We start from the raw sequence: 17,179 nt of genomic DNA on the forward strand, positions 1-17,179 counted from the left end.
GACTGACCCACCACAGGTGTCATTGAGGACCACAGAGTGGCCTGGCCTCAGAGAGAAGCTGGAAGTCAGGGACTTACTGTCGATTTTGTCCTTACATCAGACAAACACCTGTGAGCACTGCCCCTCTTCCTTCACTGGGGCTCATAAGCCCAGGGTTTGATGAAGGCCATGAGCGAAGGAAGAGGTCTTCCTCTGTCATGCTTTCCCCCGACTCCCTAGGGGCTGTCATCCTACTCTGGTCTCAGATATCTGCTCACCTGTGTTCCCTATGTTAGCATGACATGAGAATTCTGCCACTGAAGTCTCAGTGCACGAGTGAGCAGTAATTTAGAGGTGAATGCCCCTGGACGAATTACTCCTGGATTGTGTTTCCACTCTACAGAAGGTCATTGAAGCCAGTCCAGGGGAAATAGTCCCCTCCGTGGGTGCTCTGGGGACGTTGTAACGCCGGGGGTCACGGGATTCCCTGGCCCCATCAGGCCCAGGCAGCCCTTTGAGAAGAAGGCAAGACTAATGTCTGCCCTTCCGCCACCAGCACATCCTGGAGCTGGAAGCCATGCTATACGACGCCTTGCAGCAGGAGGCCGGGGCCAAAGTGGCCGAGATTCTGTCGCAGGAGGAGCGCGAGAAGCTCAAGGTGGCCGTGGAGCAGTGGAAGCGTCAGGTCATGAGCGAGCTGCGCGAGCGTGATGCCCAGATCCTGCGGGAGCGCATGGAGTTGCTGCAGCTGGCACAGCAGGTGCGCCTGCAGGTGGGGGTGGGGTGCCCGAAGAAGGGGGCTGCGCGCTTCTTTCCCGAAGTCCCGTGGCCACGCCCTCCCGCGGCGTGTTCTCCAATAGCCTCATCTCCAACGGCCACGCCCTCCACGGTGTGCTGTCCGATAGCCACAACTCCAGCAGCCACGCCCCCCCAGGGCCATACCCTCACCCCAGTGGCCGCATCACCAATGGCCGTGCCCTCCCATGGCCTTACCCCCTACAGTGTGCCTTCCAATAGCCACGTCTCCGACGGCCACGCCTCCACGGTGTGCTGTCCAATAGCCAAGTCTCCAACAGCCATGCCCCCCCATGGCCACACACCCCCACCCCAATGGCCACATCTCCAAAGGCCATCCCCTTCCATGGCCATGCCCTCCCATGGCCAGGCACTTCACCGGGTGCTATCCAATAGCCACATCTCCAATGGCCACGCCCTCCCATGGCCACCCCCCCCCCCACCCCAATGGCCACATCTCCAACGGCCACGCCCTTCCGTGGCCCCCCACCCCACCCCAATGGCCACATCTCCAACGGCCACGCCCTTCCATGGCCCCCCACCCCACCCCAATGGCCACATCGCCAACGGCCACGCCTTCCCACGGTAGGCGCTTGTGCCAGACTCCCTGTCACCTCTGATCAGCCACCTGGGTTGTACCATCTGCTCCTGAGGGTAGCACATCCCTCTCTCTTGGGACCCCTGACTGTGAGGTCTCTACAATGACTCCTCCTTCGATGGTCAGGACCTGGTAAAGTTGTCTTGTGGGGAGCAGCAGCTCGTGTGTTGGGGGAAGCCCCTGGCTTCTAGCCTCGGGCACTTTGGGACCTCAAGCCGATCCGTAGGTCCATTTCTAACAGAAGGTGCAGGGCCCTGGCACTCTGGGCAGCCTTGGTGTTACGGACGTGCCTCTGCTCCCCTGTGTGCGCCCTTGGGGCCTGGAAGGGGGCTTTACGGGTGGGTTCTGTGTTCAAAGGCTCAACCTGTGAAGTCAGATAAATTAGTAAACCACGGTTTCCTGTGAATGTTGGTGGGTGACGTCTGACCAGAGGATCGTCAGCTACCAGAACAGTCTCTGCCAGATTCAGGGTGGTCAGTGTGGCCATTACCTGTGGACCCCTCTTGCCCATCCGACAGGCTGTAGCCAGAGTTAGGCTGCTTGCAGGGTCCAGACACGGCATCCGGTTCCAGGGTGGACACACAAATTTGCATCCAGTCGGCCTGGTATACCACAGCGAAGACTGGGGCTTCGAGTACCGTGTCACCTTGTTGAGGAGACTCCTCCCTGGGACTGGCTTTGTGGCCTTGGTGCTGTTGTAGGGGCATCTGGGAAGGGCGTGAATCGATTCCTTGGGTTTCTAGCTAACGTTATGGTTTACGATCTGAAATCGTAGGGGGCGGGAAGACGTCACTCTTGTTGGAGCAGAGCCACCGACTAAGAATGGCTGTGTCCAAAAGGGAAACCGAGGGGAGCAAGGCTACTCCTCTGCTCAGACACGGCCTCCAGCATTCCACGGACACAGGACAGACAGGCTCCTGGCCCCTCGCAGTAAATGAGTGCAAACCTCGAAAGGGTTTTTTCCAAGTACTTGGTTCCCCAAATACATGCTCTGATTACTGAAGATTTTCTCTTCTTAACATTGCAGAGGATTAAAGAGTTAGAAGAGAGGATAGAAGGTCAGAAGAGGCAGATCAAGGAACTGGAGGAAAAGGTAAGACAGATGCACGTTCGGGGGCTTGTTCTGTTCACTGGGAACACAGACGGCTGACACGTGTCGTTAGCGTGCGCTCCGGGGGCTGAGGCGCGGTTGGTCAGAAAGAGGCTCCAGGGCAGAGCTGGGAGCCCCGGCTCTGGGAACGCCCCCTCTGCAGTGACCCAGCCATGCCACCTGGGAGGGGCCGTGTCGCTCACGGACTCCGTGTCCCCAGCCGTAGCAGTGGGAGCTGAGCCAGTGACCTAGGGTCCTTGTGGTGCTGGTGGCTGTGTGGAGTACGTGATGCCTCCACGTTTCCCAAGCGGTTGGTCTAAAACTCAAGTTCCTGCAGGACTGGATTTTCTCTCGGAAGCAGGCCATCTGTCCAGTCCCAGTCTCTTGTTTCCGGTCCTTCGTGTCCTTGCTTTCAGGCTTAGGAACCTGAGGTCCCGGTGTGCAGTTGGTTTGGGGCCACGCAGCTTGGGGCCCCAGGGCGGACGGTCTGGCTCTTTTCCTGGACCCCCAGCCCTGCCAGGCGTGAGGTCACAGGCACTGTGTCCACTCTTGGTGACAGCCTGACTTGGCGGTCCCCAAATCAAGGTGTCTGGAGCATGCCTGGAGAGAGCCCTGCCTCTTCCCGTGGCATCGCTTACTTTGGCGTTGTTCTTTTCCTGTGATTTAGGGATGTGTTAGCATCTCCGGGGTCATACTGATGTTCGGTTCTTGCAGTCGGTCCCGCCTGTGGGGTAGGTCTCCCTAAAATGGCCAGCTCCCCACTGAGCGCTCAGTGAGGTGGCTGGTGGGTCCACCTCCCTGCCTTGTCCTTTCCGGGAAAGCAGGAGGTGGGTGCTCACACGGGAGCCCCATGGGCTGCACGTCCTCAGCCTCTGCCAGAGGAGGAGCCCGCAGAGGCCCCGTGACGGAGGGAGGGTGTGGCCCCTCCCAGTGACAGCCCACCCCCCGGCCCCCCCCACCTCAGTGACAACGCCTGCCCCTTCCCTGGACACTTTACTGCCATCTGCCCGGTGGTCATCACGGTAACCGTGCGACCCTGCCGTGCCGGTGCCCCTGGACCATGCAGGGTGGATGGCAGAGAGGTGCCCTGCAAACAGGGTTTGCTGCCACGTGGACGCTGACACTTGGGGAAGCTTCCAGCAGACCCCGGGGGCGCAGGGGCGCTGTGCTCAGGGCTCCAGCCTCACGGCGCGTGCAGCCTCTCCTCCAGAGTAAACGTCGGTCTTCCCTTGCGTCTTAATGTGGGAGCGTTTGTCTGCATTAACTACTTGGGTGTTAAACACTGGGTGTGAATTCCTCTCGTGTGGTTCCAGAGGCTCTGGACCCTCCGCCAGACCTTCTCTTGTGTCTGCATTGGCTGTCCACCCACCCCCGCCCCAGTGAGGCCCCAGTGTGACATCGGTCCGGGTTGCTGGCCCTTTACCGTTACAGTGGGACTGAGACCAGAGTCTTATCGGGGCGCTGGGTTTGCCTGGCCCTTGGAGGGGCTCCACAAGACCCCCTCCTCGTGGTCAGCCAGCGAGGGGCCCACCGTCGGCCCCACGGAGGAGGAAGAGCCGGGGGGGTGGGTGAAGGCGCTCGTGTGGGGCGCGTGGGGACACACTGTCCCTGTGGACCCAGGACGTCCTCACGGCCCCTCCCAGCGCCAGCCGCGCACGCAGGACAGCAGCGGGGTCTGCTCCTGTGCCCGGCGGAGGGCGCGTCTTGTTCTGTCTGTGATCTCTGTGATCGCCGTCCTTTCTCGCCAGATGTCTACAAACTCTTTTTCTCTCTCTTCCCCTCCGTCTCTGCCCTCCCCCGTTCCTTTTCAGTTTCTATTTTTGTTCTTATTTTTCTCCTTAGCTTTCATTCTGTGGTCATAGCTCGCCTGGGCCCCCTGACGTGGTGAGTATGGCTCCGGCTGGTCGTGGTGTGCGAGGGTCCCGCCTGCTCCCCGGGGACCGGCAGGGCCCGGCCCTCCAGCTGCCTCCAAGGGTCGTTTCGCAGCCACCCGGCCGCCTTGAGAGCCCGGGCCGGGACTCAGGCTCTGGCGACGTCAGAGGGCTCGAGGGCACTGCGTGTCCTGAGCAGGAGGGAGAGTGAGGACCCCTCCTGGAGGGCCTCCCCCAGGAGGGGCCGCGTGCACGGCACCCCAGGTGGGCTCCTGCTCCCCGCTTGTGGCGTTGGCAGGAAGCAGTGCTGGGGAGCACGGTTGTCTCGTGTTTCTTGTCCTTTTCCCGTGGTACGGAGCACGAGATTGGGTTACACTGGACACTCGGCCACAAGTGCCCGGGATTCCGTGACACGAGGGTCTCATCCACGGACATGAACGCAGTCATGCTCAGCTGTGGTGTTACCGTGGCGTTAGACCAGGCCCACATACAAGGCCTGCCCGCTGCTTCCTTCCCACACAGAGGAGGACCGGAGGCAGCACTGGCCTCGCCGACCCGCTTGCCATCCCTGCCCTTCTGAGGGCATCCCCAGAGGCTCCCCCTGGGGCAGCCGCATCCTGTCCCCGTCCCCCACCCCGCCAGCCCCTTCCTGTCCAGAGGAGTCTCCCTGACGTGTGTCCTGCCCTTTCCTTGCAGCCCCCGGAGGAGCCAGACCCCTTTCCTCCAGCTGGACCAGAGAGCAGCCGGTGCCCGGGCCGCCAGACAAGACGCCCTGTCTCGTCCCCGAAGACCCGCGAGGATCTGGTCTCTGCGGACCCCGGCCCGTCGAGGAAGAGGGAGAAAGGGGCGCTCTGAGCACCTCTGAGTGGGCACCTGTCCACTCTGTGAGCCAGAATTAGAACTAGTTCTTTGACTGGGGCTCCTCTGGAAGAGGCCTGGTCTTGGCTGCTGGACCCTGGGGTCTCTCCTCGGGGCGCAGCCTCCCTATCCCGGTGACAGGGATGCACGAGTTCCCTGCTGAGCAGGTGCAGAGAGCTGCTTCTGTGCAGAAGCGTCCGGCGCCCCGCGCTCCCACCTCACGGCCCCTTAATCGTGCGACACGCGTCTCAGATGAACGGACACAGGCACCCCACCACGTGACACAATGAAGCCCGCGGCCAAGAGGCGACCTTCACTCGGGGAGGCCCCAGACGGGTCAAGGGGGATGTTCCGAGGACGGTTTCCCCGTGCCATCTCAGGTGGCCTAGGAGGACTCGCTTGCCGGGGTCCTGAGCACCTACTGGCTGACGCACCCCTGCCTGTCACCCGTGGGAACAGCCGTGGCTGCCGCATGCACCGTGCCATGAACCCCCGGCCTCCTAGGCCTCCCTGAGCCTCGCAGAGGAGCGCGGTGGGACCGACCAGAGGGAGACTGAGGAGCGTGGTAGCGGGAGGTGGGACACGAGAGGGCCCAGACCCACTGGAAAGGGGCCTGGCTTTCCTGGAACGCAGAACCCCAGACACTGCGGCCCCGGGCGCCCGGCGCCACCCCAGCCCGGAGGCCCCGGGCCGAGCGGGGCCGAAGCTGCGGTGCAGACCTCCGGCCTTCTCCCTCAAGGGCAGTGCCCACCGAGGGCAGCCATGCACCCGTGGTCCCGCAGATACGAGGAGGGAACCCGAAGCGCAGGTGGTGAGCAGGTAAGCGCAGCCATTTGTCCGTGGGAGGCGGTGTTCCCTGTCGCCCGTCCCTCACCGTTTGGGGCCCTCGCGGGCACTGCCGTACCTCCTTCTGCTTGGTCCCGTGTGGTCCCGGCGGAGATGTGGGTTCGGTTTGCTGGGGCCTGCCCTGCTGTGGGAGCCCTGGGTGTCTGTCCCGGCCAGTGGAGACGGGGAGGGGTCTCTCCACCACCCCTGGACCACAGGGTGCTTCCTGGGGGCGTCCCTGTGTGGGCTCCTCAGCGTCCCTCAATGTGGTGACCCCTGGGGGCTTCCTCGCCCAGACCCAGGACACTCCCCCCATGCATCCAAGTGTGTGCCACGGGGACATCCCTGAGTTCCAGGGTGGCCTCCTCTCCTGCCAGTGAAGGGCTGTCCAAATGTGCCCCGGCCCCCACAGGTCTACTGGCCAGCCCTGGCCACCCCCACCTTCCTGCTGCCAGAAGCTTCGGTAAAGGAAAGCTTCCTACTCCACCCTGCAGAGCAGTCCCCCCCGCCGTCCCCCGCTTCCTGAGCCCCAGCCCCCAAGGCTCCCCTTCCCTTCAGGCAGAGTCATGCACTTGGCTGAGCTCAGGGGTCAGGACCTCACCCCTCACCTCCTCTCTCTGCCCAGCCCCCGCACCCTGCAGGCTAGGAGGCTCGCCCTCCGGGGGATCAGGCCCAGGCAGGGTGCTGCGGCTGAGCTCTCAGCCCCCAGGGGAGTTGCCTAAGTGAGGCCACTTATGTGAGGCCTGCTGAGCTGCTGGTGGAGGCTGGTGGGCCACACCCAGGGCTGCTCGGTGAGCCGTCTCCCCATCGGGGCTCCCGCTCCTCGGGTGGCGGGGCTGCAGGGGGTTCCCCAGGATGTGCACTGCTGTGTAGGGAAGGGAGCAGAAGTGGAGGCAGAGGCCGGGGCTGTGGGAGGGGGAGCCTGTGAGGTCACCACCTGCTCATGCAGAAGGGGTCCAGCAGCATGGTCTTCATGTCATGGAGCACGTGTGGCACACTTTCCTTCGAAGGGGCACATAATGGCACGTGTGGGACCCCGGGGTCCTCCAGGGGTGCATGGGCACGGCCTCGGGCCCAGAGGGTCACTCTCGGGCTTGTTCCGGAACGGAGCAAGAGCCTGCCTGGTCCCAGTCCTGCTCCCGGGACGCCCCGAGGGCTTACGTGAGCTCCAACCCAAGCATGCGCTTTGGGGCCTGCAGTCCCTGGGGCTCGAGCCACGGTTCACAGCTGGTGCGGAAGCCCTCAGGCCGAGCACATGGTGCTCAGGAAAGTGCTGAACACACCGCCCTTGCCTTTGACTGCTTGGGGAGGACCGTGCACGATCACAGCCTTAAAGGTCGCCCGTAGCGAGGTGACAGTGAACGTGTGTGTCACAGTGGCACACGCCCCTCTGAAAACACGCTGTCCAGGGTCCCCGGAAATGCCCCACCCACATCCTTCCCCGTAGTGTGTCCCCGGTGAGCCAGCCAGTGGCTCTGTGGCCTGCCCTACGGTGTTCGCGGCGGGGTGGATCTGCCAGGCTTTGGAAGGACGCTCGGTGCCCCCAGAGCTGCGAGCGGGTCCTACCGGTAGGGAGGGCAGACACAGCTGCCCTCAGTGACCTCCAGGGCCTGGGCAGAGCTCCGGGTGCTCACCGTGGGGCAACCTTAGCTCGGGGCTGGCCGGGGCTGGAGGCAGGGGACACACCACACGGCAGCCCCCTCGAGGGGGGCCAGACGGCCCTAAAGGTGTGCAGACACAGAGCCCGGAGAGAAGCAGGCCTCCTCCCCGCCCCGTCGCCCAGCCTCCCGGCTGCCTGGGCATCAGGGAGGGAGTTCTGGAATGCTCGTCAAAGTGGGAAAATGTATGAGACGGGCCTCGGGCTGGGCTGTCACAGCAGGCAGGAACAGTAGGTCTGACATCCTGATGTCCCGTGAGAGGTGGCCCCTGACGGCCGAGGCAGCCGGAGGGGCTGGGGCCACAGTGTCACCGTGAGTTTGCCCAGCCGAGTGACACGATGCCCACGCATCATGCATCCTGGGTGACGTTAGCCTTTATCACCGGTGGACAACACCTCCCAGGCTCTGCACCAAAGACGTGTTGTTCGTGCCCGGTGAACGCACTGGGGAGAGGCACCTGAGACCGCAAGGGTGCTGTTTCTCCGGAAGCTTCTGGGCGCGGACTTTGGCGGCGGTCAGCGGGCCTTGCCGCAGCCGTAGGATGTCGCGGTGCTGCCGCGGGCTTCCTGTGCCCCATTCCAGCTGTTCCCTTCTTTGTCCAGCGATCCGGGTCGGGACATTTATTCTGGGGGCTACAGTCCAGCGCCATCACTGCTTATCTTCCTGTCGGGTTGTCCCGGCCACTGAGCGCTCGTCCAGGCAGCTCCTGTGTCCTGTTGACGCGCCCCGTGTGCTGCTTGAGCACATGCCTTACTTTCTGCACATGCCTGTTTATTTCTGCACCTACCCGCCACCTGTCTACCATCTATCATGTGTGAATGTATGTATGTATGTATGTATGTATGTATGTATATGTCTGTCTTGTCCGTTTGTCCATCATCCATCCATCCATCCATCCATCATCTATCCATCATCTATCCATCCATCCATCCGTGTGCTTATCTATCATCTGTCTGTCCGTCCATCCAGCCATCCGTCCACCTATCCATCTATCATCTGTGTATCCATCAGCCATCCATCCGTCTGCCTATGTATGTATCCATCCATCCATCCGTCTCTTCGTCTATCTGCTTATCTATCCATCTATCGTCTATCTCTCATCATCCATCCGTCTATCACTTATCTATGTATCTATCATCAATCATCTGTCCCCTGTCTATTATAAAACCATGAGTTCATAATGATACCTCCAGTTCTAGGTTAACACTTCAACGTCCATCCGGCCTCCCCCCATCGTCTGTGACTCCTTTCTTTGGCTCCGGCTGTATACACTCTGTGTGCTCACTTGCTCAGCCCCAGCACACACACGGGGTAGCGGCAGAATCGCCAACCTGTACAGCCTGTGAGAAACGGATTGACCGACGAGGGTGCCTTTGTGCACAGCTCCCTGTCTCTGTAGCTGGTACTGCCCAGACAAAATAGTGTTTTCCCACATAACTTGGCTCTTTTCTTTCCCACCTCTTCCCCATAGGCCTGTGCCGTCCATTTGTCCACGGTTAGTTCATGTGTCGCGGCTTGGGTCCCATTTGGGCTTCCCCACAGAGTGGTCTGTGTCTTATTTACGCGCCATAAAGGTCACTGTGCTGTACAGATCTCTGGGCTTGGGCACGCACGTGTGCCCGCCACAATCCGATAGGGGACGCTGCCACCAACCCTCAAACTCCCTCTTGTGCCCTCTGCATTCACCCCCCCATCCCCACCCCCTCCACCTGTCACCCCCACCCCCGCCCCCACCCCTCGGCGTCGGGCCTAAGAAAACTGCCCGATTCAAAATCACAAGCGTTTGCTCCCGTGCTTCCTTCTAGAATCTTGTGGCTCGGTGTCTGGCATCATACCCGGGACTGGTTCCAAGTCCGTTTTCACACAGCGGGAATCGTCTGGGTCGAAGCACGGGTTTTGCCTGTGCTGTCCCACCCCCTGCTTCTCTCCCCCCCCCCCCCCATTTTGGTCAAAATCCCTCTGCTTGTCTGGTCCAAGCCCTGCCCCGCGGTCAGCCCTGTCCCGGCTGGAGTGTCCTCCCCAGCTCCGAGTCACCTCACGCCAGGAGGCGGGGACAGTGTGCTGCTAGCTGCTGTCCCCGCACTGGCCGCACCCCGCAGCCCGGTCCTCACCGGTTCCTGGGGCTGGGGGGCAGGCCTGACGTGTGTGACATTAGCTGTCAGCAGACCCGGATTTACAGCTGCCGGCGAGCAGCCTGGTGGCGGGTCCTTTGTGCGCCGTGGCGTCCCAGGTGGCCCACGAAGGGTGATGGCGTCACGCTGGAGAGGCTGCTTCTGTTCACAGCGAGCAGGAACCCTCGTGCGAAAATATCTGTAGTTTCTTCATTACAATTCAATGGAATTTTCTTCTTCATTCATGTGTATTGTTTTATTAATTAATTTACTTTTTATGGAGCAAAAGGTAGGCTATTTTCCCTCGCAGAAGGTTCACCCAAATGCGAGCAACTAGCTTTTTCTAGTCTTTTCTTCCCAGGGGTGGAGGCTGGGTTCAGAGGATCGCTGTCCTCAGGCACCGCCTGTCCCGTCTTGGGGGCACCGAAGGGCCCTGCCTGGCACCTGCCTTGTTCCTGCAGGACCCCCACCCCTGGAGGCAGCCAGCCCTCCAGGAGGCTTCCTCGGCCTGGGCTCCCACCCCAGGTGGCGATGAGGAGGGGTCAGAGGCTGCGGTCAGACGTGTGCCTGTCTGATGGCAGGCGACAAGCCCGTGCAGCCTCCCACTCACGTGAAGCCACGGTGTTCGTGCCACGTTTGTGTGCACAGGAGCCAGCTTGGAGCCCGCTGCCAGTGCACAGAGCTGCGTTAGTCCCGACACTGGCCCCTGCCACACTCTTGCCCCTGGTCCGGGAGTGGCCCGGTAGCCATTCTGTTTGTCCTCTGACCTCTAACCGCGGACCCCCGACGCATCGCCAGCCCCTTTCCCCCGAGGTAACTGCCATCTGGGACCGGGGGCAGCGTCCCTGTGCAGAGCTTTGTGGCAGACACGTGGGTTTCTGAAAGGTATGATTTTTGTTGTTTTGTAAGTCTTTGGAAAAGGAGGCATCACGTGTGCCTTTGGACGCACTCTTTACCCTTGCTATCCTTGCGCTAAGATTCACCCCCGCTGTGTTTTGTGTGCGACTACCGGTTGGTGCTGGGACCTCTTCCTGGCACCTGACGCACTTCTGGCGGATGCTTGGGCCTTCTTTTGTGAAGCCCGTCTGTGTGCTGACGCAGGAGCTGCCTCGGGTGTCGCCGGGCCATCGGAACGCAGCTCAGCCTCGGGAGGCACGCGGGACTCTCCTCCGGTCACGGTCACGGCGTTCAGAGCACACATTTGGCTCTTCGCTTAGAATTCTGTGTTTACCTTACGGCCTAAGGTGTTCTCTGACTTCGCTAGATTTGCTCACAGCCTCAGGCAGAAATTGAATAGCTGGCTTGAAGCCAACGGTGTCCCCTCCCCCTTTTTATCGCTCTGTCGCCTCCTCCATTCTTTCCAGCCAGCGGCTCACGCCTGTGGCCAGCTGCCCGGTGATCCAAAAATGTCACCATCTCGGTGACAGCAGTGATGGACCTTCTCACTAGCGTGACCGTGAAGCCATTAATAAGAGATGCCTCTATTAGAGAAGTCATAGTTAGAATCCCCTCCGGGGCTGTGAGAGCGGCTGCCTGTGACCCCCATAAGAAGCAAAACCGAGAACCGCTGGAGCACAGGCAGAAAGTCCATGCGGTGCGTGAGTCTGCGCACGTGCCTGTGCACTGTGTGAGTGTGCGGTATGTGTGTGCATCTGTGCGTTTAGTAGTGTCTGGGTGTGTGCAGCCCTGTGCATTTGGGTGTGTGTGTGTGTGTGTGCACGTGTGTGCATTTGGGTGTGTGTCTGGATGTCTGTGCATTTGGGTGTGTGTGTGCACGTGTGTGCATTTGGGTGTGTGTCTGGATGTCTGTGCATTTGGGTGTGTGTGCACGTGTGTGCATTTGGGTGTGTGTCTGGATGTCTGTGCATTTGGGTGTGTGTCTGGATGTCTGTGCATTTGGGTGTGTGTGTGTGTGTGCACGTGTGTGCATTTGGGTGTGTGTCTGGATGTCTGCATTTGGGTGTGTGTGTGCACGTGTGTGCATTTGGGTGTGTGTCTGGATGTCTGCATTTGGGTGTGTGTGTGCACGTGTGTGCATTTGGGTGTGTCTGGATGTGCATTTGGGGGTGTGTGTGTGTGTGTGTGCACGTGTGTGCATTTGGGTGTGTGTCTGGATGTCTGTGCATTTGGGTGTGTGTGTGCACGTGTGTGCATTTGGGTGTGTGTCTGGATGTCTGCATTTGGGTGTGTGTGTGCACGTGTGTGCATTTGGGTGTGTCTGGATGTCTGTGCATTTGGGTGTGTGTATGTGTGTGTGCACGTGTGTGCATTTGGGTGTGTGTCTGGATGTCTGTGCATTTGGGTGTGTGCACGTGTGTGCATTTGGGTGTGTGTCTGGATGTCTGTGCATTTGGGTGTGTGTGTGCACGTGTGTGCATTTGGGTATGTGTCTGGATGTCTGTGCATTTGGGTGTGTGTGTGCACGTGTGTGCATTTGGGTGTGTCTGGATGTCTATGCATTTGGGTGTGTGTGTGTGTGCACGTGTGTGCATTTGGGTGTGTGTCTGGATGTCTGTGCATTTGGGTGTGTGTGTGTGCACGTGTGTGCATTTGGGTATGTGTCTGGATGTCTGTGCATTTGGGTGTGTGTGTGTGCACGTGTGTGCATTTGGGTGTGTGTCTGGATGTCTGTCATTCGGGTGTGTGTGTGTGTTCACATCTGCGTGTGTGTGCACGTCCATGCAGTGTGTGTGTGTGTGTGTGTGTGTGCATGTCTGTGCATTTCGGGGGGTGTCGTCAGGCAGAGGCCTGGGACCCTGTACACCCACAGCAAGCAGGGAGACTGGCCACATGGAGTGCATACAGTACGTGTGTGAGGGCAGGCAGCCTTCTCTCCAAGAGGGACGGGGAGGCACTGGCTTCTGAATGCCCTCTGGCCACTGCTGGAGGGCACGGCCCTGGTCCTGGTGACTTCTGGGCTGATGTGAACTGGGGGGTCCTGGGTGCTCAGGTGGTTGGAAGGCGGGGATGTGCTCATTACCAGCCCTCACTGGTCCCTGCAGCATGAACACAGCACTGGAGGTGTCCTGCCCTGCCCCCACCTCTGGAATTACCTCCCCCCCCCCACCCCACCGCGTCCCCAGGGATGGCCCCTCACCGCAATGGTTCCCCGATAGCCAGGCGTAGGGGCTTGTGGGGGGGCTGCGGAGAGGACCACGGGCCCCATCTCTCCTGTGGCCAGCCGTGGTGAACGGGGGAAGCCTGGCACCTGGGGACTGGGTGCTTCGTCACCCTGCACCTGTGTCCCCGCTGTCCTGAGCCGCAGCCTTGTCTTCTCGTGTGCTAAGAGCTCAGTGGTGTGGGCTGCGGGGACACCACCCTCGGGTCAGTGAGGGCCCAGCTGGCCACAGCTGGTCGGCGCTCTGGGCTGAGGACCAGAACGCACAGCCCTGAAGCAGCCTGGCGTGGCCTTCTCTGCAACGGGCCTCGGGAGCCACGGACGCGCAGAGGCCACAGGGGCTTAGCGGGGCTGCGGGGTCCAGGCGGGAAGGCGGTGAGAGGCAGAGTGGGCTGTGGGGCTGCAGGGGCGCCTTCCCCATCAGGGTAAGGGCGGGTGGGGGATCCAGGGACCATGGTGCCCTGACGCTCGCCTCCCGAGCCAGCCGGGCCCCGCTGCCCTCGCTGCCTCCTCCCGCTCCTCCACGGACTGAACGGCCCTGGAATCTGCCCTTCTGACGAGTCCCGGGGATGCTGAGGCCACGGGCTGTGGGACCCGGGGCCCCGCTTTGAGACTGTTGAGTCCCCGGTGGGGAGGAGCCTCCACAGGCACTGTTGCCCCCCCGTCACCCAGGATTGGGGTCGTGAGCGGACCTCGTATCTTGGCCGCGGTGTTATGCTTATTGTAGTGGCTCTGGGATTTCAATGTTCTCCGAGCCCCTTTCCAGCCGCACCAGCCACGTCCGTCTGTGTGGGGTTCTGGGGGAGCTGTGGCTGCCGTCAGGAAACTTGGCGACTGCTTCGGGGCCAGCAGGCTGGGTCCGGGCCCTGCTGCTGCCCTGAGTCATGCGGCCACAGCAGGTGAGGTGACCCGTGTCCACCTCGGCCTCCCTGAGCTATGGAAGGTTAGTCCGGAAATGTGTCGTTCTGGCCGGGTTCCCCGGAGAGACAGAGCCGGTAGAACGTACGTGTCTCTATCCCGCCTGTCAGAGAGAGGGGATTCTTGAAAGGAATTGGAGGCTGAGAAGCCCACAGACCCAGGAGGGCCACCTGTGTGTCTGCAGCCCGAGGCCAAAGGTCCGAGAACCGGGAGAGCCGACGGTACAGATTCCTATGCAGGACTGTGGCCGGGAAAAGGCCGACCTCCTAGCTCACGGGTCAGGCGAGAGGTTTCCCTCTTCTTCAGCCTTGTTGGTCTATTCAGGCCTTCGACTGATTGGATGAGACCCACCTGCATTGGGGCCGCCGGTCTGCTTTCCTCTGCCTGTTGCTTCAAATGCTAACCTCACCCGGGAGCACCCACACGGACCCACCCAGGATAATGTTGGCAAATGTCTGGGCCCCCCCAAGGCCCATCAAGGTCACGCGTGAACTTCACCATAGCATTCAAGGGTCCTGGGGCACGTCTTCACCTGTGGCCTGCTGTGTGAAGCGGCCGCTGCCTTTCTTACATGTTTACTAAGCAGCCCCAGAGTGAGAGCCGGAGGAGGGCCCGGAGCAGGGCGCGGTGTGGGTGTGGATGACTCCGGAGGGGAGGACCGACCCAGCCCCCGTGTGGGCCCCGCGGGGCTGTGCTGTGGGGCCGGGGAGGGCGGGCAGGGCACCATCCGCAGGGCGAGTGGGATGGCCCTGCAGGACCCGGGAACCCGGAAGCTTAGCTGGGTCTGGGTGAGGCCAGATGTTTCTTGATGTTTCCCCCAAACCAGAGCTTTGGGGAAAAAAGACCTTAGCCCCAAACAGTTAGTTTGGACGATTTTTTTCTTTCTGGTTTGACAACGTTTGGCTACACTTTTCCAGACAAACAGAGCTTACGTGGAAGGGCTCTGTTTTTAGCCTATAAGCGGATGCTGTGTGTGCGCGCGCGTGTGCGTGCGTGTGCGCGCGCGCACCGGTCATCTGGGTCTGCGGCACAGGAAGTAGGGGCGGGTTTGGGTTTGGGGGCAGAGAGGGAGGATTGGGCCGCGGGGGGTTCTCCCGGCGGAGGGCACCCACCCTGTGTGGGGCCGAGTTTCCGTGTCTCGTGTGCGTTTCTGGAAACCCCAGCGAGGCGCGGGCCTGGGGCTTTCCCCCGGCGCCCACCATCTGCCGTTGGCTCCGAGCGCAGTGGGCTTCTCCGGCCCCAGGAAGCCGCCGTCTCCTTTGCCAAGAGCTTTCTGTTTCGCAACAGTCGAGATCCCGGTGAGAATTCCCGGCAAACACAGATGGCAGGAGCCTGTTCCTCGCGCTCTGTTTTGACATTAATCAGATGCTGTTTCCTGATCCCATTTGCATGTGTTCCCAGTGGGCGTCACCCGTGGGGTCCCGCTTCTGCAGCCGTTAGCGAGGCTGTGGGCCGGTGCCCACGTGGAAATGCCCTGCCGCCCCCAGCGGGGTGATGGTCCAGCCTGTCACCCTCTTGTCCTCGCCCTCTTCTGTTCATTTTGGTACTTAGGAAGTGAAGGCTATTTGTGACTCTGGCAATCAGCTTACTCCTGTATCTTCTCCCTGGGCTTCAGTGCAGCCCAGTATGAAAATTGTGTCATAGCCTCTCCCTTCGGAAGGAAGGGCGGGCTGTGATGCTTGGTGTCCACCCTTGTCAGGACATCACCTCATCACAGGGCAGTCGTGTGCCCCGCAGCCTCCGCCCCCTGGGCTCTGAGCTGGTTGGGGTCTCACCCGCCCCACCGTGTGCCACGAGCCCCTCCGGTGTCCCACGTCTCTCCTGTCTCACCGTGCTAATCCACGTTACCATCGGCGTACTGGGCTCTTGTGATCGGTGGGGAGCTGCCCACGGCAGAAGTGTCCCCGACTTGCTCACTGCACAGTCCCCAGTGTGGCCCCAACATATGCTGAGGCAGGGCCTGGCCCCAAGACGCACACAAATGAATGGTTGCTGCATGAACGACCAAGTAAGTGAGCGGATGTCTCGTGGAGGCTGGGCACGGTGTCTGATCCGTCTTACGGCCTCACAGTCAACCTCAGCCCCCGGAAGTGGGAAGCAGTGTGTTCTGGGGGTCTCCAAGGATGCCCCTGTTCTCAGTGAGTCACTGGGGTTCTCGGGGCCCAGCACACAGTGGTGCCCTGGCTAAGGTTCATTTCGGCAACATAGTCAGGAAACGTGGCTGGATCTGGAGGGATCCATAAGCAGATTTCGTGGACTCTCTGCCTCCTGTGGGGACCACACAGAGCACACCCTTACCCGGTGGTGAAGACATGGCCATCCGTGTGCACTGTCCGTCTCCCCAGAGAAGTTCCTTTGACGCTCAGAGTTCAGGTGTTCTGTTGAGGCTGCTCGTTTGGGGAGCCCACCCCTGCGCTCCGAAGTGTCAGGCCCTCGGAAGGAGACAGGTGTTTGCCATAAATCACATCATTTGTGCAAACGGTCAAGGCCACTCCACCAGCACAACCTTATGGCTCAGGGAACGTCTCAAAAGCGGGCTCCCGGATGCCGGTCAAGGGCTGACCTCGCAAGCGGGCCCTCCTACCCACAGCAGTCTCAGCTCCTGCCGCAGACGCACCGGAGGCTCTGGACCAGCACCGGGCCAGGGGTTTAGGGGCTGAAGAGCCCATGGGGCCGTGAGACCAAGGTCACACCCAGCGGGTGATCTCACCCTCACCTGCCTCGTGTCTTTTGTGGTTTCAACCTGGATGAGCTCATGGCCTGGCTGTGAGGACAGTCCGGAAGTCAGGCCCGTGGTCAGAACAGGGAGGGATCAGGAACACCTTGTCCCCCAGAGGAGATGGGACTGGGGGGCAGAAGGCGCTTGGGAAGCCTGGAATCCTGAAGCAGAACCATGCCTCTGCGTGTGTGCGTGTGTGTGCCCACGCAAGTGCGTGTGCCCCTGAGTGTGGGGGCAGAGTGTTGCAGTCATGGACGAGGACAGAAAGCCCATCCCCCCCCCCCTTCTGGACACAGTGGCAGCGAACAGAGTGTGTTAGCAAAGTCAGGCAGGACTGGCTCCGGGAAGAGGGTCCCGAGACCACAGGCAACCAGATGCCATTGTCCTGTTCCTCCACTTTGGGGAATGACTTTTTAGGACTCTGCACGTCATTCTCAACAAGATGTTTTCTGTGTTTGCAGGTGTGAGATGCATGCCACAGGCAGTTACCTGCGTAGCTCAAGGGAAGCAGTGCTGTGGTTGGGGGCAGATGCTGGTGGGCAGGTGGTCGGGGCCCCTGGCCCTGGTCAGCCTGGGGTGTGACCTGAGGGAGCCCCTCTAAGCTCAGAACTTCAGACTTCAGTCTGCAAGGTGAAAAGG

General features: G+C 60.9%; 1 protein-coding gene across 1 annotated transcript in view; it reads left to right on the forward strand.

The window, feature by feature from the left end:
* JAKMIP3 (Janus kinase and microtubule interacting protein 3) overlaps positions 1-17,179 on the forward strand; it is a 114,393-nt gene that overhangs the window by 93,994 nt on the left and 3,220 nt on the right. Inside the window, 4 exon segments of the mRNA XM_042959864.1 lie at positions 536-751; positions 2,400-2,465; positions 5,030-5,146; positions 5,148-6,010. Of these exon segments, the coding sequence (XP_042815798.1) occupies positions 536-751; positions 2,400-2,465; positions 5,030-5,146; positions 5,148-5,198 (450 nt within the window). The 3' untranslated portion in view covers positions 5,199-6,010.

This window comes from Panthera tigris, chromosome D2 (genome assembly GCF_018350195.1).
Source record: "Panthera tigris isolate Pti1 chromosome D2, P.tigris_Pti1_mat1.1, whole genome shotgun sequence".
NCBI lineage: Eukaryota > Metazoa > Chordata > Mammalia > Carnivora > Felidae > Panthera > Panthera tigris.